This window comes from Hyposmocoma kahamanoa, unplaced genomic scaffold, assembly GCF_003589595.1.
Source record: "Hyposmocoma kahamanoa isolate Upper Pololo Valley unplaced genomic scaffold, ASM358959v1 213, whole genome shotgun sequence".
NCBI classification, from domain to species: domain Eukaryota; kingdom Metazoa; phylum Arthropoda; class Insecta; order Lepidoptera; family Cosmopterigidae; genus Hyposmocoma; species Hyposmocoma kahamanoa.
Window position 1 is genome coordinate 178,753 of NW_020653734.1, and position 25,040 is coordinate 203,792.

The window sequence follows — 25,040 nt, forward strand, 5'->3', positions numbered from 1 at the left end:
ATTCTGATCCTACACATAAGTTTAATGTAATTTTTCAAAACATGCAAAGTCTTTGGAATAAACTTCATATACTCGAAGATTTCATGGACGACAATTCACAGAATATACACGTCCTAGGAATTTCTGAAACCTGGCTTACACAAGCGAAGCTCGAGCTCATACATTTCAGTCAATATGACATCGCGGCTGCTTATTGTAGACAAAATTATGTGGGCGGCGGCGTCTGCGTTTTGATACGAAATGGCATCGAGTATATCCACAGACAGGACATTACAAATATGACTATTGAATATGTATTGGAAGTTTGTGCGGTGGAATTACCACAATTGAACATATTAATAATTGTATCGTATTGGAATTCTAGGGAAACAGATTTATTCTATAGTCAATTAAACAATATTTTAAATTATCTACAATTAAAATGTCATAAAAAGAGAATTATAATTGGTGGCGACTTAAATATAAATGTGAACGAAAATACTAAACATACCCGCAGTCTTCTAAATCTAATGTCAGAATACAATTTTAAACAACATATTAAAAAACCAACGCGAGTAACTAAAACTAGCTCATCATGTCTTGATTTAATATTTTCCAACTTCACTGACTTAACTATGGGGACATCTGTCCAAGATTTTGGTTTTTCTGATCACAAAAGTTCTTGTATTGAACTAAAAACTATTTCGCAAAATAAACAGACAAGCATAAAAATTACGAAAAGACTATATAGTGATAAAAACGTGCAGATTTTTAAAAATAAATTAAGATATATAGAATGGAACAAAATTATAGACATAAATAACGAAAACGTAAACCACAATTATAATAAATTACATAAATTATTAACTCAACTATTAAATCAATTTTTTCCCAAAAAAACAATTACAATAAAAACTAAATCTAAAAAGCACTGGCTTACTCAGGGCATTAAAAAATCTTGTAAAAATAAAAGAGCACTAAGTACATTATTAGTACAATCAAACAATGAAATAATAAAAAAACACTATCAACGGTATGCAAAATTATTGAGAAAAGCTATTGCGTGTGCGAAGAAATTACAATTTAGTTATAGAATGAAGGTTACAGATAACAAAATGAAATGCATGTGGAAAATAATAAATGAAAATGCAAACAAAACTAAAAAATTTTCCCATCATAACATAACGTTGATTATGAAGGATATGATAACGTTCGAACCGAAAAGAGTCGCAAACGCATTTAATAACTTTTTTGTATCAGTTGGTGAAGTGTCCACCACCGCAGGCTCGTCACGACCCGGGCGTCAAGTGCTGTGCCCTTCGGAAAACACAATGTTTTTAAGCCCAGTAGAACCGCGTGAAGTTAACAAATTAATCCGCAATTTAAAAAATAAAAATAGTGCGGGCATAGACGATCTCCCACCATCACTAATTAGAAAATGCGCTGATGAACTAACATTACCATTGACTCACATAATTAACCAATCCTTCTCAGAAGGTGTATTCCCTGACTCCCTTAAAATATCTTTAGTAAAACCGATTCACAAAAAGAATGACAAGACGGACCCAAATAACTACCGCCCTATAGCACTACTTCCGACACTGTCAAAAATAATTGAGAAGGCAATGTGCAATAGGTTGTACTCTTTCTGTGAAAAGTACAACATATTCGACGATTCACAAAACGGCTTCAGGAAAAACCGCTCAACTACTCTGGCAGTTTATAGATATATGCAGGAAGCTTTAAATACAATTAATAATAAACAATATGCGGTAGGACTTTTGCTGGACATGACAAAAGCCTACGATAAGGTCCAATACGACATTTTACTAAAAAAACTTAATGGTATTGGAATAAGAGGCATAGTGCACAAATGGTTCTCTTCCTACCTTCAAAATCGAAAACAATATGTGGAAGTCGACTACTTAAACAAAGAAACAGGCATAATAAGTAAAGTTAGGTCCGACGCTCAAATTATGAAATGCTCAATTCCTCAGGGAAGTGTTATCGGATGTATCATGTTTTTAATATACATAAACGACCTTCCAAAATGTATTGATGCAACTAGTATATTATTTGCGGATGACATATCAGTATTGACTTCTTGTAAAAATAATTTAAATCTAGAAATAAAATTAAATGCAATTTTAAACAAGATAATTTCATGGATGACTGATCATAATTTAGATATAAACTTCAATAAGACTAAAATAATAGAATTTAGACCGTATCAAAAAACACCATTAAACATTGATTTCTCAATAAATGACATAAAGATTGAAAGTGTTAATGTATTCACACTACTTGGGCTTGACATTGACACTAATTTAAATTGGAAAACGCACGTACAAAAAATAAAAAATAAAATTTTGAAATTTACATATGCCCTACGTCAATTAAAAAGATGTACAAATCAAAACACAGCTCTTACTGCATACTATGCCTACGCGTACTCGTGGCTGACGTATGGCGTTATTTTGTGGGGAAACAGCACGGATGCACAAGACTTGCTTATTACTCAAAAAAAGTGTGTGCGCATTCTAGCCAACTTAAAGACAACTGAAAGCTGCAAATCGCACTTTAAGCATTTAAAAATATTGACTCTGCCGGCGATTTATATTTTAGAAATATGTAAATTTGTGAGGCGCCACCCCACATTATATTTAAAAGAAGGAGACCAATCTCGACGCTACCCCTCACGATATAAAAATAATTTAATTAGACAGCCACCAAAATTGAAATTAGTGTCCTCTAGTTCACATTCAATGGCCATTACAATATATAACAAATTACCTGACGACTTAAAAAACGAAGAGAACAATTGTAAATTTGTTAAACTATTAAGAAAAAGGTTAACTGACAAATGTTATTATACAGTCCAAGAATATTTTGACGACAGACTATTTTAAAATATAATATTAGAATCAACTATCACGACTTAATTTAATTTAATTTAATTTTTGACATTTTGTAATAATTACTATAGTTTGATTTTATGTTATTTTAAATCAAATGCAATAATTGTTGTATAAAAGTATAAGTATTTTTAGAAAAAGTGTAAGAGCTTAGCACATTTAAATTTTTCCAAATTGTTGTTCGTTTGGGTATCCTCTTGCTATTGTATTGCATATTGCTATGCCCTTACAGGGTATCATATATTAAGGACTCACATGTTATACGAGTATAAGACTGTTGTAAACTTTTATATGAAGCAATAAATTGAAATTGAAATTGAAATTGAACTTTTCTCCACATCCTCATGATTTTGCATATTATCTGTACAGACTTCTTCAAAACAGGTCCAGAAACTGTCATGTGTTGATTCCATCGTTTTATCATTTTTCAACAAAAATACTCCCGTTACCTCCGCACGCAACGCAAAGAGCATTTTCATTAGAGCATATTCACATTATACCAGAAATAGAGACGGAATGTCATTTAATTTGTTTGAAAACTATTCTGCCATATCATTACTGTGACAACTGCGCTCCGATTTGGTAGCCCGAGTTCGAAACAATTGACGGGTGTCGTCAACTGTTTCACTTCAAATCGACCAGTTAACTTGAGCTTTGCTATAATGGACGATAATTGCAAAATTACGTATTTAATCTTTTATTATTTTTAGAGATATTATCTTTATTACAATAAATACAAAATATTTTTTGGAATATACGGAGACGTACACACAGGTCAGTAGTTGGCCTGTCTATATTTCAGTGCAAACGAGAGTTGATATTTAAAAGAGCTGTATCGCTAATATGTTACCAGGAATATATGGCCCTTATTTCGTCTCTATTTCTGGTTATATACTCGATCGCAAAAGAGGCAGGTCGTAACAAAACATTCGGCAGCCGAATATGCGGCGCTTCGGCCGAGAGTGTTGCCGACTATTCGGTATTCGGCCTAATCACTATTCGTGGCATTTCTATTAACAACAATTGACTAATTTGGTAGGCTTGTTTCAATGAACTTGTCATTGAATATCGTCAGAAATATCTTGTTGAAATTATCCCGTGTGCAGCGCGACATAACTGTTACGTAATTTGTCACCCCTCCCGCACCGCGCAGCTACCTCAGGAACTGACTCAGTTAAGTGGTAGACCTGTACTATGATCTCATTTAATATACAGTCTCGTGATGCTAAAATAATTACACCACCAAAACCAGAGCAATATTTTGCAACCCCTGTACCGATGAGCACAACGGAATTCAATCAGTTTCTAAAAGATAATCTAATGGGCGTCAGCGTAGTCACGACGCCATTCACCGAAACGAACTATGACGAAGGCATATTGCTCGCTAAGAAGAAGGCGTACGTTCAATCAGCTAAATTGAAATCAAAAAAGATAGAAAGTGTCGTGCGAAACCTAAAAACTTTGCCTTTTATAACTACTGCCAAGCTAATGGACGACTTTGACGCGGGAAATGAATTTCAAATGTTAGAAGATTTGGAAAATAGCTTAAGGAATGATTATTACAATGTCAAAGTACAAAGAAGAAGAATAGATGACGGCAACCCGAATGAATACTCGGCAAACATTGCTGACTATGCTATCAATGAAAAAGTTTTGGAAGATTTTAAAAGAAAGTTAAAATTTTTTGAAAAGGAAAAAGAAAAAGAAGCACATCGGACAAGCCCGGGAGATGTAGATATTATGATTATTGATTTAAATTACGATACACATTCGCCTGATGAAGAAACTGCCATGGAAAAATTATTAGAATCATCTGGTGAGAAAACTAACAATGTAACAACCGAAGTAGATATAGAACCAACAAAAACCATAACACCAAAGAAACCAGACCAATTCTCGAATAGTGTACAGAAACCAGATGAAACATCATATGGTATGCATAACAAACTTCTGTACGGGCCGGGTAAACATATTATTTCCCAGATAGAACGGCAAGATTTCACAGATAGGTCGAACTCAGACGGCTCTCATGAACTGTTTAACGATAACATGCTGGCAGATAATAAAGTGGATGATAAATTTCCACTGATGAGCGAGAATACCTTTGGCGAAATGACACCGAATACGAAGGACGATAAGGAATTTGGTCAGGATATGACTATTTACACACCAGATACGAAACAGGCAGAATTGCCGGAATTATTTCAAATTTTAACTAAAACGCACGATAAGAAGGAGCATGAGCAATCAAATGCAATTGTGATTACCAAGGAATGCTACACATACAGTGTCAAGTTCAAAACCCCAGATGATACAACTAAAACGTCTAACAATAGTAAGTAACTTATCTGGCTTCAAAAAAGATAGTTCATTATTAGAGAATAGGACAACTTTTCAGAAAATACTACCGAGAAAAATATTATTTGATACAATGGTTCCTTAATGAGGTTTCTTAAAGTCGAATACCGTGAATATAGTTATGACATTTTAAGACTAAATTATGTAATGTTTGCATCCAATACTTTTTCTACGAGTAAATAAAATAATGGAAAACAACCAATATTTAATGTATTTCTTAACAATCCACAAAATCCAAACCCAAAACCATCCAAACAAAAGCTATAAAAGAAAAAACCAGGAATATAGAATGGAAGTGTCCGTGATTGGCCAAGCACCGCTTATAGGTGAATATCAACAAATGAGTTTTATTGTAAGTTTTGGTGGCGCAATTTTTTTTTTAGTATCCGAGATTCGATTGCAATAAAATTTCATTTATATGATATGTGACAGGAACATATCCATTTTCATCAATTTCAGAGATATTAGCAATTTCAAAAGTTTTGGCGCCACCAAAGCTTAGAAGCGCCTCCAAAACACTTACTGATTGCACCAGAATGTATGTAAAAACAAACACAAATGAATTAATTTAATCGCGTTTTGATTTTTAGGTTTAATGAAATCACTATGTTAACGTCGCATTTTACCTTATAATAATCTACCTTATTAAAAATAATAACGCGCACACTAATAACGTACACACTCGTACGTAGCCCCGCAGTAGGAACCCTGCATAGCGGGTGCCATCGACACGCACATAGATAACCACAAATTACATCCAAACCCACGAATCGAAACCAAAATTTAATATAGGCCATACTAATATGTTACTAGTGTAACAAACCTACTTTATATATTAGACGGCTTTAAGTCAGAACGTTTACTTGTAGTTCACTGAGAATTCGCTAGATGGCATTGACTCATTTGGCGTTATTTCTGAATCGTGGTGTTTAGATTTTTCCCTATTATTCTAACGTAAGTGTGCATTTGATCTCCATTCACCTGACGGAAAGTGACGATGAGGTCGACGATGGAGCATGTACACCTAAAGACCTAAATAATGAATCGACTTGTGGAAACTGTTCAGATTATGGATTTCACCTCTGTACTGTAACACAATTTTGTTTATGTAGACAGAAATCGGAGAATACCGAGAGCTCAGTAAGGTTGACCAGGAGTTGAGTCGTTTCTTAAGAACTACTATCCGGTGATATTCCGTACGCTTATATAGGTTGAAATTAGACCTGTGTCGGTCAATCATTTTTGATAACCCGGGTCGATCGATCGATGACCCATGCGAAATGTGATCGGGTCAAATGACTCGATGTTCGATATTTTAGCGATCATATAATTATGGCGTTCAAAAGTGTCAAATTCTACAATTAGCTTTTATTCTTTCCTGCTGATGGGTAATGTGTCTATACTTAATGCATCATTGATAAGACACTAAAATTTCCTTCTAGAAAAACTAACTGTGTAACAAAACAAAAATACATAACAAAAAATTTATGAGCATTCAAAATTACTAATTTATTATTCATTAATATTAGCTAGTGGCACACCCCGGACACTCCATACAACGGTCGAAAATTATTTACCTACTACTACTACATACAGCAAAGCGCTATCTCCACACGCGCAAATGTGTGCGTGAAGTGGCAGGGCTACCCATCACTTTCTCGCACTATTACGTTACGTGGTCAGAGCGGCAACATTGCAAAAATTCTGACGCGAATCTGTTATCTATGATTCTATTAATAGAATCCTAATAATTATACTTGTCTATTAGGTATTTATATCGATATATTAGTATATTTTTCATTAATTCACTAACTAGAGTAATATTGAAGATTTATTTCAAAAATATATTAAAAGCACTTAAAATGTTATATTTTGGACATGTACGTTTTAGTAAGGTAACCAAGGTATTAATAATTAGATATATTCACTACCTACGTAATATTTATCGGCAATACGAATAGAAAATTCGCGAAGTCATCGCGTCTCATTATATTGATATAATAAATCTGTATTTTTTATACATACATATATTATATTACTCTGCAGTAAATAAAAGAAGAAAAACTGAATGAGTCTCAGATATAAGTTTTTTTTTTACTTACTTCGTCTCATCTTTCGGAAAATGATGATAAACAGCACAGCACAATTCACGACCATTATAAATAGTAACGTAAAATGATGTTTCATATTAACGTACAAGTTTCGTAATGAATAAATGAAAACTATATTCAAATATCAAAGCCGTCTTTGCACGAAAACAGCTCGCCGGCAGCCTTGTTGTCGTTCAGTCAATGTGACCGGCAATGTGCGGAGCGTGGTGCGGTATCTAAAACTAGGAAGGGACGGAGAGTGTCCGTTCTCTATTCTTTATTCTCTGCTCGTGCACTCTTAAATAAACACAACATAACGAAAAACAGATTAAACTTACAAAATTACCATGTAATGGACACTACGCCATGGAGCAATTAGGATTAATGATTGATAGACTCATTGATCCGTTAACCCGTTGTCTCGTTGATCGATTGCTTGACTTTTTGGTTCGAACGAACGAAGGTTTTATTGAACGAATGCTCTATCGAACAAATGGTTTTCGAACGGGTCATAGCACGGTTTCTGCTCTGGTGAAAATCACAGACGATATTCGTCTCAATATAGAAAATAAAAAAGTTACTGTCCTCACTTTATTGGATTTCAGCAGTGCATTCAGTACTGTTGATTTTGACTTGTTTCTTGCTGTGCTCAGAACTTTAAACCGAGGTATGTTTAGCCTTAGCCGAATCCTGGTTTCGTTCGTATTTGTTTGGTCGTTCCCAGCTCGTAAAGACCGGTGACATGCAGTCAGACTGGTGTAGCCTTAGGGCTGGCGTTCCGCAGGGTGGGTTTTATCTCCTATACTTTTTTTCCGTCTTTCTCGGTGGAATTACATCACCACTCATATCCTCTTTCCATCTGTATGCCGATGCCCTCCAAATCTATACAGCAGCCCGTCTTGACGATATAGTTACTGCTATCGGCACATTGAATTCCGACCTACAAACGGTTTCGGTATAGGCAAAGAACTACGGATTTCTTTTAAATCAACACAAAAGTCCCAAGCCATAATTATTGGCAGTCGTAAAATCTTTGCATCACTTCATTCTCTCAAGCGGCTGCAGTACTTTCTTCCTCTGTCTACCAAATTTATGCTCATACGCAATTTTCTTTTTCCTCTTCTGGACTATGGTGCCGTCGCCTATCTTGATCTTTCGGAGGACCTTCTTAATAAATTGGAGCGGCTGCAAAATCAATGTATCAGATTCGTGTTTGGATTGAATAAGTACGACCACATTTCCAAGTTTAGAGATGAATTGGTGTTGCCTTTTCGTTTACGTAGAAATTGTCACATTTTATGCTTCCTCTATAAAATCCTGTTCCATCCCGCTTCACCTAGCTATCTACGTGAGCGTTTTCAATACAGTCAGGCTATGTGTGACCGCCTGCGTTCTGGCACTAATTTGTCCCTCGTCCTTCCACAACACAGTTCCCAAAAAAATTCGGACTCGTTCACAGTAAATGCGGCCCGTATGTGGAACCTTCTCCCAGTCAAGGTCAGATAGTCGCTTTCGGTCCGGGTTTTCAAGGGTGCTCTTTTGAAGTTTTGGGATTGTTCAGACTCCACATGTTAGAGCTTATGAAATATTTATTTACATTTGATATATTTATTTATAGTTTTATGCATTCCTTTTTTTATAGGTTTTGTATGTATTAATGTATCAACATTACGCAATATATATGTATTCGTATGTACATTTAATATAATAATTTTATCTGTGTATTTATTGAGTATAGTATATTCCATTTCTTTATTTATCTATTTTTAGTGCCATCCCAAAAACCAACTTTCCTCTCAGATTTTCAAAGGTTAGTTGGAAGAAATCCCTTTATGGGATAACCTCGTCTTTGTACACAAATATTTAAATTGTTGGAATCATTTTGATTCCATCGAACACGATCGACACACATCTAGTTGAAATTTGATTGCCCATCATATAGGGTGAAATCTATCATCTCGCGGAACAGTTTCCACAAGTCGATTCCCTTCTTGCAAACAACTGCCCGGACTTTCCGCATATAGGGTGAAATTGTATAGGCGTCATACAAGGTGAAAATAAATCTTCCTTCAACAACTTGGAGTTTTCACTTGACTTGTCGTCATCTCACGGCGAGAGACCCCTTCCTTTACACTAGTATTTTGGTGTCATTAAAATAATTCAAAGAAATAACACAAAAATATACGAAAAAGACAAAAATAAGCACTTTAAAAAAATAACAAATATAGAAATAGTTTATCAGTTTTTATTAGTGAAACTGTCTGAGAAATTATAATAACTAAATCAGTTCTAAGTTATGATTCGTAATATATTTAAGGTTTTGTCAATTTACTCGAAATAATCTGAATATGCAAAATAAACTGGGATATACCAAAAATAGATAGAAAATTGATGAACAATTCTGAAAAAAAAAATTAATTAATTTAGTGACTAAACTGAAATTTTTTATTTGGTAAGCTTTAAAACAAAATGCAATAAATGTTTGTAAAAAAATATAATCATCAAATGCTCACTATATTTTATGATATTTTAACTGTTTAGTAGCCATTTTAAAATCAACTTTTGTAATCGCTTAGGTTAGAAAAAATATTATAATATGTTAAAAGTTTTCATCATCACTCAGAGCAGTAGCTCCAGCTTTAGTTTCTAAATATGTGCCATCTCCTTTATCTTCATCTTCGTGACGTAATGAAGTATCTCTAGTTATCAAACTTATATTTTATCGGTGTTAATGTTGAAAATTCGAGTTTGTACCATATTGTCTATTTAATGAATCTACATTCGATACCTCTATAGAAGAAGTTGTATTTAATAAAAATTTGTTTGCCCCTTTAAAACGACGCACAATTGCAGTTGCTCTACCTAGGGAATGAGTTGAATTGGCAGTTGAAGAAATACGATACACAACGCTATCTCTACGAATGTTTCCTAAAGATAAACTGTAGAAACCCAAATGTTTACCTTATGGACATACGGTGGGTTTGTCCAAACATTGATGCTTGATGGTAGATAAATCACGGAGTGCTAATTTAGAGTTATTGCTTTTTCTCCGAATAATCTGAAGAAAATTCATGTAACTAGGAAAAGGCCTCAAATCTTAAAGAATGAGCTAGTCTTTTTTACAATTTCGCAATCTAGCATCATTGTGAGTGTGGCCATGGCAAGGGTGCCCCAGAGTTGGAAGATTTTTAAAGAGAACTGCAAATCAATTAGTGTCGTTTGGGACGACATTACTGACATTGATTCGTTTATCAGACGTTAAAAGCTGCCAGTAATCATATTTAATTTAAATATGTAGAAGATAACGAAGTTGTAGAAAAAGACTGACAATGGTCAATGGTTTAGGATTTGAAGCCTTTTCCTGATAACATTAATTTTCGTCGGGTTATATGGAGACAAAGTAACATCTCTAAATTAGCACTCTGTGCCTGATTATGCGTCAAGTCTCATGTTTGGACAAACCCACCTCATGTCCTCATGGTAAACAAGTGACTACAATACATTTATGTATCGTAGTTCGTCAACTGCCAGTGAAAACAACAATGAACTAATTTTTCGTATTTGACATCCTGAACGAAATTGATTGAATGATATCAGCGTTAATTTAAGTAAAATACAAATTTAAAAGATCTCTAAGGTACAAATAGATTAAAGAGTAATTAAGTAATTTTCGGTTATCTAAAAAATTATGAATAACACATATCTTTCTTAAGTTTATTGGACCAATTAAAACGTAATAGTCTAAAACATTATTCGAAAGTGTACATTCAAAAATATCATAACAATTTAAAATTTGGTGGCGTTTTTAAGTTAAGGTGGTAACACAAACGCCACCATAACCACCAAATTTGAGCCATGTATGATGAAATCTCAAGAAATAGATTAAGGGAAAAAGAACTTATTTTTCATTAGAAGTGATTAATTAAATGGAGAAAAAACAAGATAATACGCGACGTTTCCTTGTTTATTTGCGTCACATGGAGTAATTGGTGTTTGTACAACATTATAAAATTTTATTTATTAACAAAAAACATGAAGAAATCAGGACTTAATCGGACGCGTTGCAACCCCCGTGGTATCGAACGGACTGAAAAGACGTGTGTCAACATCTTGTAGCCGTACGAATTTTTCCAAAAACTACCCATACCTTAGTCTTCATTTTTTATTTTGTGCTAGAGTTGTCACTAAACCGACAATTAAGTCCCGATTTTTCAAAATCAATTGGTGTGCAAATCGTGTAAATTTAAAACAATATAAATATCATTGTTATTTCACTAAAATATTGATTTAATAATCGATTTTATTATTAAAACTGCATTTTTTCTGATCTAGAACTATATATATTTTTATCCGGTCTTTTATTTAGTGACCTTTACACATATAGCGTACGACCGCGTCTAGCTTTTTAATTGATTATTCTTTCAGTGACAACCAATGATATATCAAATTCAACAAATGTGCGATCCAAGTTACATTTGAGGCATTTGTTGAAGAAAACGACAACGGAACCGGAAGATAGTGGGTACATCTATTTTTTATTTATTATATGATTTATTTAGAAATGATTTTTCTAAAAAATGAATTGGGCCTGTACTCTCGTTCTCAAATCAAATAAGTAATACTCGATTAAATTAAAAAACACTATGAAGTACGAAGCTTCATTCGTATCAGGCGTCGTTTTAAATTGGTCGGGTATTACATATTTGACAGTAATTGTTTCGGACAGAATGTTGGACGGAGAATGAGAATAGACCCCCATATGACACTTTAGCACACGCCTTAGGCTGCTACAAGACGGACTGCATGCGCGAAATTGATATGTTAGACCGGTTACACTAACGATTTATAGTCGGTCGCATCCATGCAAACACGCCACTGCATCGTTTCGTCCACCAGAATTCCCTAGCACAATCCCCCAGGGGATCCCCCAAGCAGCACATCCATATCTAAATACATACTATAAGATATCTAATAGAATTTAATTCGATTGAATATTTTAAGAGTTCAAATTCCCTCAAGATATCTCGAAGAAGGTTTCTAGATAATTTAAAGTAAAACTGAGCACAACTTTATTAGTAGATCACAAGAGTGCTTTGAGAAACTATCTGTAGGTAGTGTTAAGAGTGATTCTTATCTTTTTTCTCAATTAACACTTCTAGAATGCTACAAGACAATTTGTAGAATGTAGACAGTTTTTATTTAGTCTTGTAGAGGTTTTAGATAATTTATAGTCTATGATAGTTTTCTTAATAATGCTATTTTAAAACCAAAATACGAAAGCGTTACAAACATAAGACGCAATTCTCTTAATACTAATATATTTCAAGTTTAATGGCTTACAAAATATAAACTATTAAAATTGCAACATGGCGAAATTAGATATAATATTTCTGACTTTTTCGCGCAATGTTTAATCGGTTAGAAAGCGCAAATTGACGTGCGACTTTAAATACATTATGAAAAGTGATGTAAAACCTGCCATAAAAATAATACGCTCGCTAAATTTTAAATATTTATGTATAAAATATAAACTTAATAAAAATACAGTATTCGATTTTCGGTTTTAAATATTTATAGAAAGCTTAAATATACAAAATAACTCACAAAACAAACCATTTCCAAGAAGTTCTAGGCTTCTTCAAGCTAATTTCAACTTTAATTTGCTTTTTAAAAAGAAAATAAATTTTTCTCGGCTACTTCATAGTCAAAAAAAACGTTATTCTCTATAATTATATGGAATGTGTTATATATGACTAGAAAGGTAGATAAATTCCCCATCATATAAATATAAGGAATATTTTAATGACATACCTAACTTATGTTGGAAGAAATAAAATTTTCATTACAAAATTGAGGTTATTTCTTCACGCCAACCACATTCCACATAATTATTTCACTGTACTCTATTGATAGACGGCACAATACACATACACAGCATTGAAGTACAGTAGTTTACGCGCTCATTTCAATTGTTTTTATCATTTCACAACACGGAATTACTTCACAATGTTTATTTATTTGTCAACAAACAAATGCCGGCCATGACAGGCCCGAGTGCGAATTACGACTATTGTATCCAGCGTTGCCAATTTGTGGAGAATTCCCCAAATTGTGGGGAGTTTCAACTAGATTGGGGATATAGTGGGGATTGGCGCTATGTGAGGAAAATGTGGGGATTCTAACATTTTATCATTTTGTTTAATCTATCAATTGCTGATGCATCGCTAGTTTGATCGTTACTGTTAGAAACAGTGTGATGGACTATATCGACGTGTTTTTCAACATCGCACATCACTCGTATTATTAACAAGCAGCTGAAATAGAATTATTATTAGAGCACATGGTTCTGCATTGTAAAATTACCAGTCGGTGCGTGTTGAATTCGCGATTCTTTCTAGAGTATCTTTCTTTATGTTAAAAAAAGCTTGCAGCGTTGTTGTGTTGATAGCAAAACGCAAGAGTAGACCACTAAAGGTTTTAAGATAAGTTTTTTGTAACAAACGAGTTATATTTTTAACATAACATTACTATATTAACATTTTATTCATTGGCGTTTAAAAGCGTTTAAAAACATAAGTTGTTTAACTTTTGTAGTTGTTAACCGTTGAAATGGGAAAAACTGCTTATTTTTTAACGTTAAAACGTACGTTTAAAAAAGCGTGCTTGTAAAAACGCGTTTCGCTATGCGCTTTTTAGTTTGACGCTTAAAAAGTCGTTTAGAAAAACGTTTAAGCGCATAGACTTTATGTTTAAAAAAAGCTTGCAACGTTATGTTCAAATAATTTGTTTAGGAAACATAGATGGCGCTACTTGAAACTTAGACACGTGGTAAAAAATGAGTATCTATAGAACTGGCCAGTGACCAACGTTTACGCTTAAAATGAAAAGCGTGCTTATGCGCTTATTTTAAAAAGCAGACCTTTTTTAAGTGCTTTTCGTTTAAACGCCCACCTTTATTAACAGGCACGCAGTCCATCTTTTAGCAGCCTTAGGCTATGGCGCCCGTAACGCACGACAGTATGTTATAATAATAATAATACATTAAAATATTTTATTAGTATTTTCAAGAAAACTCCAGCTTGTTCCTTCCATCCGTAACAGAAAAGTACACACAGATCGCCAACACTGTCCAGGCCGCTGTCGGCTCCCTCAGTCCACAAAGTCTGATCACAATCGACCTCCCCACTTACAACGAACCAATAACCGAAGAAGATTTTCAAATCGACCCCAGTATTCAACGCCCAAAATTCCGCATAGTTGACTCAAAACAATGGCAGTATGATTCAAAAACTTAAAAAGTGAATACTTAAAATTGTGGAGTGAACAGTTTTGGCCGTAAAGAAACCTGTAAAAACTGTTACGGATGGACAAGTACAAGACTCCTAATGCCAACAAAGTTTTTAGCGAGGAAGTTACACGTCCGTGGATGGCCGATGCTTATCAAACGCAGCTGCCCGGGGAAGGTGAAACTTTTTACAATAATTCATTTATATCCACCCTCTTGTATCCGTAAACCACCAAATAACATTTCTAGGCGATAGTTTAAATTAGATTTGACTGAGTATGGCTGCGTCTTCAGGATAATGTCTGGGCGTACTATATAAACATATTATTGTTATATTAATATTAATATATTATTATATTATTGAGAGTGTGCGTTGTTATTATTATTATTAAACAAACATTACATTTACATAAAATTAAGTCATTAAAAAACCATAATACAATATTTAAATATTCATTTACAATACATTTTTATTTTTATTATTACATTACATTTAAGTACATTACAAGTACCAGTATTTATGTAATTAAAAATCGTAACAAAATAAACATTGCATACATGTAAATAAACATTACGTTACAAGTCCCAATGTTCATGTCATTCAAAAACCATAATTAAATAAAGATTATTTTATTTTCAAGTAGCAAGAAACGGATGTCATTAAATTATTTTACTCTTACTTAATCTTGAAGTCTCCTTTTCGATTACGTTCGATATCGTGGGGTCTACTCCCGCCCGAAACAATTACTGCCAAATAACTAATACTCGACCAAACCATTAAAAAAATAAAATGCATTTATATCGGACTACAACAAGATCCATAAAGAATGTTAGTATTACAACAAGAACTGAAGTAACTAAGTTAGTACTTAATCTTAGATGAAGAGAGGACCAGTGCCTTAGCAGTCCACTGACCCATGTGTGTGCGCGCACTCTACGCATTGTTGCGGCGCAGCCCCTTCGAAGATGTGAAAGCTCGCATCCGCGAAGATCCCACACGCTCTACAATGTCGCGACAGCCGGAACAGAACCCTGAACGCATCGCATTTAGTGACCTTTGTATATGCCTGCACCATAAATTACAGGTGTACAGCGATGTGTAGTAAGCTTACCATGTTCCGAACATCGACTGAACCTACGCGCTATCATATTAGCTCTCATTGCTAATGCTCTACGTTCCCTCTCAATATCTCGTCTGTTATAAAGTGACCAAGATATTTAAAGGAGGTCACTCTATTCAGCTGTTGACTGTTAAGAAGAATGGGGGGGGACAAGTGATAGGCGCTTACTTTCTGCCTTAAAAACCATGTATTCACTTTTAAGCGCACTATATTTAAGATTGTGCTTCATGGCATTCGATTCGCATGTGTCTATAAATACTCTTAAGCCACCGACAGATAGGCTCAGCAACACCATGCCATCGGCGTAACTTATATTATTAAAGCAGACCCTGTCTACATGGCATCCGACATGCGTGCTGCTAAGCTCACCTATCAGGGCATCAACGGTCCACCTTGTCTGACTCCGGACTTCAGACGGTACTCTGACTAGGTCTTGTCGGATGACAAGACGTCACGCCATCGGACAGTTTCTCTGACCCGCGTACCAACATCCAAACAACCGTGTAAATTCCCTGGGAAATTTAACCTCGTCAAGCTTCTTCCAAAGTAATTGATAGTATACAAGGTCAAAAGCTTTGGAGAGATCGAAAAAACACGCATACATAGGTGTTTTTCTACTGCGTGCTTTAGACATGTGATCGCGCTCTCAGTGGGTAGTCCGGCTCGAAAGCCGAACTGGGCGTCATGTATCTTCAAACATTTGTCCAATTGCACTTTCAAGTGTTCTAGCAGTAATTGTAAACAGGTCTGTAGTTCGTCTTGTCAGATATGTCACTGGTTTTATTTTTGACGATGGGAACCACAATACTTTTCGTCATATACACGGGCAAATAAGAATGATTAATACAGACATTAAATAGTAATCATGATAACAGACGAGGCAAGTGTGGTCCGGTAAACTGCAAATTCTCGACACTTAAATGGTCGTGACCAGGAGATTTCAAAATTTTACAAATGTCACTCCCCAACTCGTTGTCAAGCAACTGCAGCCCTTCGGTCGTGTCACTAGAAGACTTTACATTAAAATGCTCTCCAAACATGTTAGCAATACTCTTAACGTCAGAGATACCATTGACACTAACAGAGTGTCCAGGCCTTGCTTCCATTTTCTTGGCGAGTTTCCAAAAATTACGAAAATCGTTATTGCGATGATGCGTAGCGAGCAAATCCATTTTGATTTGTTCTTGGGGCTGTTGAACCCACCAACTCTAGATTTAAATGTTTTTCGGCTAGAGAGTACATAGCGTTAAATGCGTACCCCACCGTGAGTTTACCACACAAAACCCAATTTTGAAACAAAGCCTGGCCTCTCTATGGACTTCGCTGATATGCTTGTTCCACCCTATGACTTATCACGACACCACTTGCGACGACCTTACTGTATTTAGCTGCGTCACACAACGCAGTTATAATAGGCATATGATGTGAATGAAGCTTCACACAAGATATTGTCTTTTGACTTTCGAGATTTTTTTTTATTAAAAAAAGAAGTGCGCATTTACTTCCATCTCACCTGATGGAAAGTGACGATGAAGTCGACGACGGAGCACTATTTAGGTGGGCATCACCTACACAATGCCTATTCACTCTCGCCTTGAAAAGGTTCAAGTTATAACGTTCAGGAAACAAGTTTGCAGGCCGGGAATTAGTGGAATTCCCTGTTATTGCTGTTCGCCATATAAATGTGGAAGCGAAACGCCTCGTGGGAATATCCACAACAAAGAGATGTATCTCGAGCCTATGCCTGGTCCTACGATGATAGAAAGGGGAAGGCGAAATTAAGTCGTGCAATTCCCTTGCACTCTCCGTGATAGTATAGTAGAGTACCATTTGACATTAATTGTTTCGGACAGATGTCGATGACGAAGAACTTGAGTAGTACCATATAGTACACTGGTACCCCGATTGTATAGACAGATTTGGCTATTTTGTATTGAATCTTGTAATGTGGTTAAATATTTTAGCGCTGACAATGAAACCTAAACGCCTCGAAGTAACTACAATATATGGAGGATCAACGAAGTCTATGTTGAATATGGTGTCACCTAGAGTCTTGCAACGCAGAAGGCAAATCCGAGTACCAAAGAGAACAGGAGGTGAGCTACCAGCTTTATCTTTAGAAAAAATTTAACAAAAACTTCGCTGTAGTAGGTTAAAGTTTAGTCCGCTAAAATTACCGATTAGTGTATGTTAATGTGTCTATGATGGCAATTAATCTGTACAGGAATAACTTAATAAGACAGGACAAGAAGAACCCTAGCGCCCTCAGGGTGCCAACATCAAGGAGAGTGTGCGATGGAATTGCATGATTTCATCCGGCCTTCCCCTTTCCATCATCGGGACTGTGTTTCCAAGTTGTGGATACTCCCAGGATTCTCACGAAGCGTTTCGCTTCCTGAGTGGAATTCCCTGCCTACGGACTTGTTCTCCGAGCACTATAACTTGGACCTTTTCAAGGCGACAGTGAAAAGGCATTATTTAAAATAGATGTACATTGTCGACCTCATCGCCACTTTCCGTCAGAGATGGAGGTCAAATGAGCACTGTAGTAGGAGTGGTGTACAGGGTGGTAGAGATGCGCTCGGCTAGCTGGTGCCCCCTTACTACGTCCAGGAATCAAACGACGAAATTTGGTGAAGAAGACTTGGTTTATTGTACAACAGCTTACAATCTGGCCTACAATACAAGAGCATCCAATAAAAGGATTTCGTCCCGTTGGTTGGATGCAAGCGCGGCGCAGAGTCCGCGACATGTCCCGGTGGGTGCGAATATTACAAAAAGACACTCATGTCTCGTAACCAGTCCCGAAAGATGGACGCGAGTTCGAGATGCTTCCGCTTAGTAGTGAGGATAACCGTAGCAACGCAATCGTTGAATCGATTAATGTCATATAAAATACTGGCGATAGATGAAACTACTTTAGTGAAAATTTTAACACCCCGATTCAGAAATTGCGTTTTCTACGCCAATGCCATCTAGCGGTGAACTTCGGAACTGTTTTACTAATATTGCCAAAGTTATTGTGTTACAGCACTTAAAATATAAAAAAGGTGTACTATATAAATATCAATCATTTCATATGTTGTCAATTCAGATAATTTGTACGTGGTATAATATCACTTTTTATAAATAATAAGTTTAAACCCGACTTGCCGTGGTACTTGTCTGTTCGATATTAGGAGTGTTATTTCAAATCCGGGGGCGCGGAAAAAGGAAGCAAAATTACTGACATTGATTATCTGGCGTTAGAGGCTGCCAATAATAATATTCAAATTTGAAATTGTAGAAAAAAATCTGGCTCATTCTTTAGGATTTTTTTTGGTAGCCTTTTCCTGATAGAATGAATGTTAAAAAGTAATAACTCTCAATTAGCACTCCACGTCTTATCTAGCATCAAGCCTCAATGTTTGGACAAACCCACCGTATGTCCTCACGGTAAACATTTGGATTTCTACAATTTATCTTTAGAAAACATTCGTAGACATAGCGATGTGTATCGTAATTCTTCAACTGCTAATTAAAGCAACAATGAACTCATTCCCTTCGACTGTGCGTTGTTGAAAAGGTAAACAGTTTTTTATTTAGTCCAAAGACAACAAGACAACCTTAGAATAATAACGCATAGAAACCTAGTCCGCACACGCTAAGTGAGGCAAATTGAAGCGCTCCCAATGGGCCTACACGAGCGGGCGGGCCTGCGGTGCTCAAGGTCAACTTGCACCGCGAACAGCTCCACAATTTTAGCTAAAAAATGACGAAATGTGCGTAAATGACGGTACTTATACTACACTTTTGAGGGATTTGTTGTTCCATGGCATCATTATTTGTATATTTGTGTGCGTGCCGACGAGCGTAGATACAAGTTGCTTACGCCTACATGAATTAGATTTTTGCCTCACTTGTGACAGTTCGTTTGATATGAAACTATGCGTTATTATTCTAAGAAGACAACAACGAAATCTCAAAACAAAACTTCTTCTTTACGGGTATAGAACATAGATTCATTAAACCATCATTAAACAGACAATATGGCACAAACTTGGATTTTCAACATCAAGACTGATTTTCTAAGTTTGAAAACTCTAGTTACTTCAATATGTCACGAAGATGAAGATTAAAAAGATGTCACATATTGAGAAACAAAAACTGATTGATGATAGTGATGAAAACTATAACATAATTATTGTAATATTACAACAGTTGATTTTAAAACGGGTTCTAAACAGTAAAATATCATAAAATGTAGCAAGCACTTGGTGATTATATTATTTTATCTACACACGTATCATAAACTCTCTATGATGTGTTCAAAAACGACCAGCCTAACTGTTTTGTTAGAACAAATTTCTTATCTGTGAAAATGCTATTACTGCTTCTAACATCGAATTCGATGTTATTGTTACATTCAAATTTCACATCTCTGAAAAACAAAACAATTTGATTCGACCTCAATTCTAATATCAGTCGAGATGAAGTTTTATTCGAAATGAAACGTCAATAGCAAACAATTTTGACAATTTCACACGTTACTTGATATCGAACGATATGATAGTTGGGGCCGATTCTAGTTTGTCTATGAATTAAAAATAAAAACTTCGGTTGCGTGACATGCGTGAGAAAAGTTTTTATTTGCCGCCGTTATCAAATTAAGTTTTTTTTTTACAATTGCTTAGTAATGTTTTCTATCCATTTTTTTGTATTTTCTCAAATTTATTTTGAATATATTATGATTTATAAGTTAGGACTGATCCAATTATTGTAATTTATTAGAAGTTTCACTTATAGAAACTGTTTAGCCATTTCTGTAATTGTTATTGTTTAAAGGTGCTTATTTTTGTCTTTTTCATGTATTTTTGTGTTATTTATTTGAATTATTTCAAAGAAATAACTCCAAAATACTAGTTATACATTTGCATGGCCTACATTAAATTTATTTATTTTGAGTTTGATGTAATTTGTGGTTACCTATGTGTGTGTCTATGGCACCCGCGATGCAAGGTTTCCCTACTGCGGGGTTACCAGTGTGCACGTTATTAGAGTGCCCGTTATTATTTTTAATCTACCTTGATTATAATAAGGTAAAAAGCGACGTTATCATAGGTGATTTTATTACACTCAAAAATGAAAATACTTAATTAAATTAAACTTATTGTTTTTACATATATTCCAACTTTGGTGGCAATATTCAATTTAGGTGAAACCGATAAACGTTTTGGTAGCTTTTCTAAGTTTTGGGGGCAACAACAATTTTAAGTTGCTAATATCTGAAATTGATCAATCCAATATCTTCGGTGTGTTTTTATTTGAGTAAACAAAAATCAAATGAAAGACAGTGTAACTGCAGCGTCCCGAATGAGTTCTGTATTATTTACCATTCTTGTCAAAGAAGGATCTCTGCTACATGTACAATCACTACGGCGACCAACCGAGTACTGGGGCCGTTAGACCGCTGCCCCCGCGCAGATTAATCCGTGCGTAGTCGTAGATCTGCGTCTCCGCCACCGCGCGCGTGATTCCGCGTTCCGCGCACCGGCGCGTGGCGCGGTACGGTATGTAACCATATATTCTTTGGCGGAGGCTCAATCGGGAACTGAGCCCTGTTTTACCCGCCAACATCATCACGGCTCTGTCGAAGCGCAGGAAATGCAGTTCGTTGCGTTTAGTGTCCATACACATGAGTGGCTACGACATATATATAAATGAAATGTTTCATTTGCTGCAAACGAGTCTCGGGTACTGGAAAATCTAAAAAAAAAATTGCACCACTAAAACTTACAATAAAATTCATTTTCATTGCTCATGCTCTTAATGTTCGTATTTATGGTTTTGTCCCTTGACGTGCCTATGGTATTTATATTTATTATTTATTTATTTACGGTGTAGGCTGCATGAAATAGGATTTTATGCTCTAGTGCATAAAATAAAAAAACCATCGCATTAAATATGTCTAATTGTTGTAATTTTCAATTTAATTAAATAATCGTTTATTCGTAATATTGCTGTTTAATTTCCTGCTTTTCACTTCGAAAAAGCAGAGTGTATAACTCGTTCATAAAACCCATTTTACCCTCGACTTAAATATAGTCGTCTCGGGTAAAATGCCGCGTTTTAAGCACTTGTTGTGCAATTTACTATTGTTGATATTCACCCATATTTGGTTTCTACTTAATGAGCGTTAAATTAAGAATATTTATATGATACACCCCGTCAACACACACTACATCGAACGACAGTAGAGGTAATATATGATTTTGTTTCAGCTTCAATAGCCACTACAGCGCCAGTTCCTGTAAAGAAAGGCAAACAGAAAGTGAGACCTAAATTTTACAGATATGGAGAAGTAAGAATTTACTTTAATACCTATTTCGAAGTTTCCCATCACGGACATTTTCTGGGGCAACCAGGAGAAGTCTACATTGAAAAAATAAACTTTCTTGACTAAGTGCTGGCAGCTACGTTAAGTTTTATTATTATTGATGCAAAGTAGACCTATGTCGGTTGATCATTTTTGATAACCCGGGTCGATTATGAGCCAAGCGTAAAGTGATCGGGTCAAATGTTTGGTCATATGTTCGATCTTTCAGCGGGTCACCCGTAGTTCACGATATTTCCATATGGCGTTTAAAAGTGTCAAATTATACAATTAGCTTTTATTCTTTACTGCTGATGAGTAATGTGTACAAAGTTAAATGCATCATTATATATAGATGACCACGCTTAGGACACTAAAATTTCTTTCTAGGAAAAGTAACACATACAAAACGAAAATACATAACAAAAAACTTATGAGCGTTCAAAATTACTAATTCATTATTCTTTAATATTTTAATATTAGCTAGTGCACTTATAAATAAACACAACGCACCGAAAAACAAATTAAACGCCACGGACCAATTAGGATGAATGATTGATAGATGATCCGTTAACCCATTGACTCGTTGATCGGTTGCTTGACTTTTTAATTCGATCGAACGAAGGTTCTATCGAATGAATGTTCTATCGAACAAATGTTCGACCCAAACGAAGAGTGAGAAGGCGAACCGTGTCTTGATTGGGGACTTGACGTGAGAGTGAACGAGACAATAATATTGTGAATTGTTGAATAAAAGTCGAATATTGCACGGACGACCCATGAAACTCTAAAATAATAGGGTTATATAGAAGCTAGTAACCCGGGTTATCGGGTCACAAGTGCTGTTAGAATCATTTTGATTCGATCGATTCAATTAAAAAGGTGACAGAGATGTCATTGTTACTATTTAGTATAGCGACAAAATTCTTGCAGTTCTCTAATAGCTGTAAGGTACCTGGTAAACAAAGAAACTTTCATAAATATAATATAATGTACGGTAGAAATAGTCTTCCTTCATTTACTACTGTTAATGGTTCTGGCGTCCTGTTCCGCCGTACCGGTCATTTGAGGACAGCCTCAGACGCGTTGCACTTGCAGAGAAAAACCCGCGTGTCATCGAACCTTTTGCTATGAGCGTCTACCCGCTACTCTCAGACTTGAACCATCTGTCGAAACATTTAGGCGCCGGCTAATAGACCTATTCTTTGAAAATCCTTTATACTCTGTAAATGAATTTATGAACCTAAAACTGTAACCATATTGAGTATTTTCTATTTTATTCTAATTTTTATTTTGATATACTTTTGTATATTTGTTATCAACATATGACGATCCTTGATGGAGAGTAATGTAAGATTTGCTTTCTCGATGCTTAGCTCTGTGCGCAAAACAGTAACCACTTTGAGGCGACAGTCGCTGGTTCAAGACCAGCCGGATTGAAAGAATTTTTCTTTCTTATGTCGCTCTAGCCCACAATTCCTTCCCAGCTTACCTTCCTCCGTTCCTTTTTTCAGGCCCAAAATAACTCGTCTTTAAGACACATTTTTTTCAAATTTTACAGCAAATCAAAAAAAGAGAAATTCTTACTGCGTTTAACATCAGTCCCTTCACTACAAATTTAGATATACAGAGTTTGCTGAATACTACCAAACGTGAAGATATAGACTTAATAAAGCGTGAAGTAAGTACAGAGTAAGGCTTAATAAACCATAGCGTAATATATATATAGTGTACACCGTCATTTCTCGGATTCCGAACTGGGGGTTTACTCTCGTTTATTGTCCGAGACAATTATTGTCAAATAAATACTCGACCAATTGAAAAGAAACATGGTGATGCGAATGAAGCTTCATGCTTGACATTGTCTGCATTTGTAAATTGTCTTTTCTTAAAAAAATATGAATCGAACTCTTAATATGAACGCTCCGATGTAAAGGTTTCATGTAGTTCGTATTTTTTTACGTATGATAACAGATGGCTTTACTAGACAAAGAGTACGACATTGTAAAACCCAAAAGGTATGTCCTTCATGTCACTTTTACAAACCTTTATAAACAGGAATGTCTGTTACAGCTACTCAGTGTGGAATCGAAGGCATTGGGACCAACAGCAGAGTTTGGAAATACGACTTTTGAAAATATCAATGCGAACAACTTTTTGAAGCTTGAAAAAAGTAGAAATTTTAAACAAAAATCTGCATTTTTAGAAACGGACTCTGTAAAAATTGAATCGCCAACATTGAAACCGTTTCATGTATACTATTCACGTTTAGATTCAACAAAATCGGGATCGTCAACTGTACCCCCAAAACTGGAATCTCAAAAGCTTCAGCTTTCCAATACTCAACTCATAACTCCAAAGTTAGATTTGAAAACATTTAAATCTGCTACTCCAAAATGCGAAAGTAATGAAACAATATGTCCACAACCGAAACATGACATGGAAGAACTCATGCCCCAATTACATAAACTAACAACCAAGCCAAGCGAAAGCCCACCTTGCAAGCCGTGCCTCCCCGACAAATCATACCCCCTCTACAAGCCCTGTCCCCACTGTAAGCCATGCCCTCACTGTAAGTCATGCCCCCCTTGTAAACCGTACCAACCCTGTCAACTTTCAACACCACCATCATCAACATCATTACCCGTGAAATGCTCATGTTCTAAGCAACCATGCACGCCAGGTGTTAAGTCAACAATCAAGCCCAATGTGAAAAATGCGGCTGATCTTTCACCAGCACCAACCGACACGGTAACTAAGGTAGGAAATTTATTGAAAAAAATATTCGAAACAACAACAGAAAAAGAGCAAACATTGATCCACTGTCAAGGTTGTAAAAAATGTCAGGAATGCGGCAAATGTTTGCAGTGCAAAAACTGTGATAATGTCGTACAATGCATTTGCCAGTGCAAACAAAAAGAGAATCAGAAAAATGTAAAA

The 25,040-nt window shown here is 35.5% G+C and overlaps 1 protein-coding gene across 1 annotated transcript in view; it reads left to right on the forward strand.

Annotated features, from left to right (window-relative positions):
* The window catches only part of LOC113227677, a 35,163-nt gene extending 20,560 nt beyond the window's left edge, over positions 1-14,603 (forward strand). The window contains exons 6-8 of the mRNA XM_026460647.1: positions 4,110-5,229; positions 11,768-11,864; positions 14,444-14,603. Coding sequence (XP_026316432.1) covers positions 4,110-5,229; positions 11,768-11,864; positions 14,444-14,603 — 1,377 coding nt within the window. The remainder of the gene's footprint in view (positions 1-4,109; positions 5,230-11,767; positions 11,865-14,443) is intronic.
* The last annotated feature ends 10,437 nt before the right edge of the window (positions 14,604-25,040 follow it).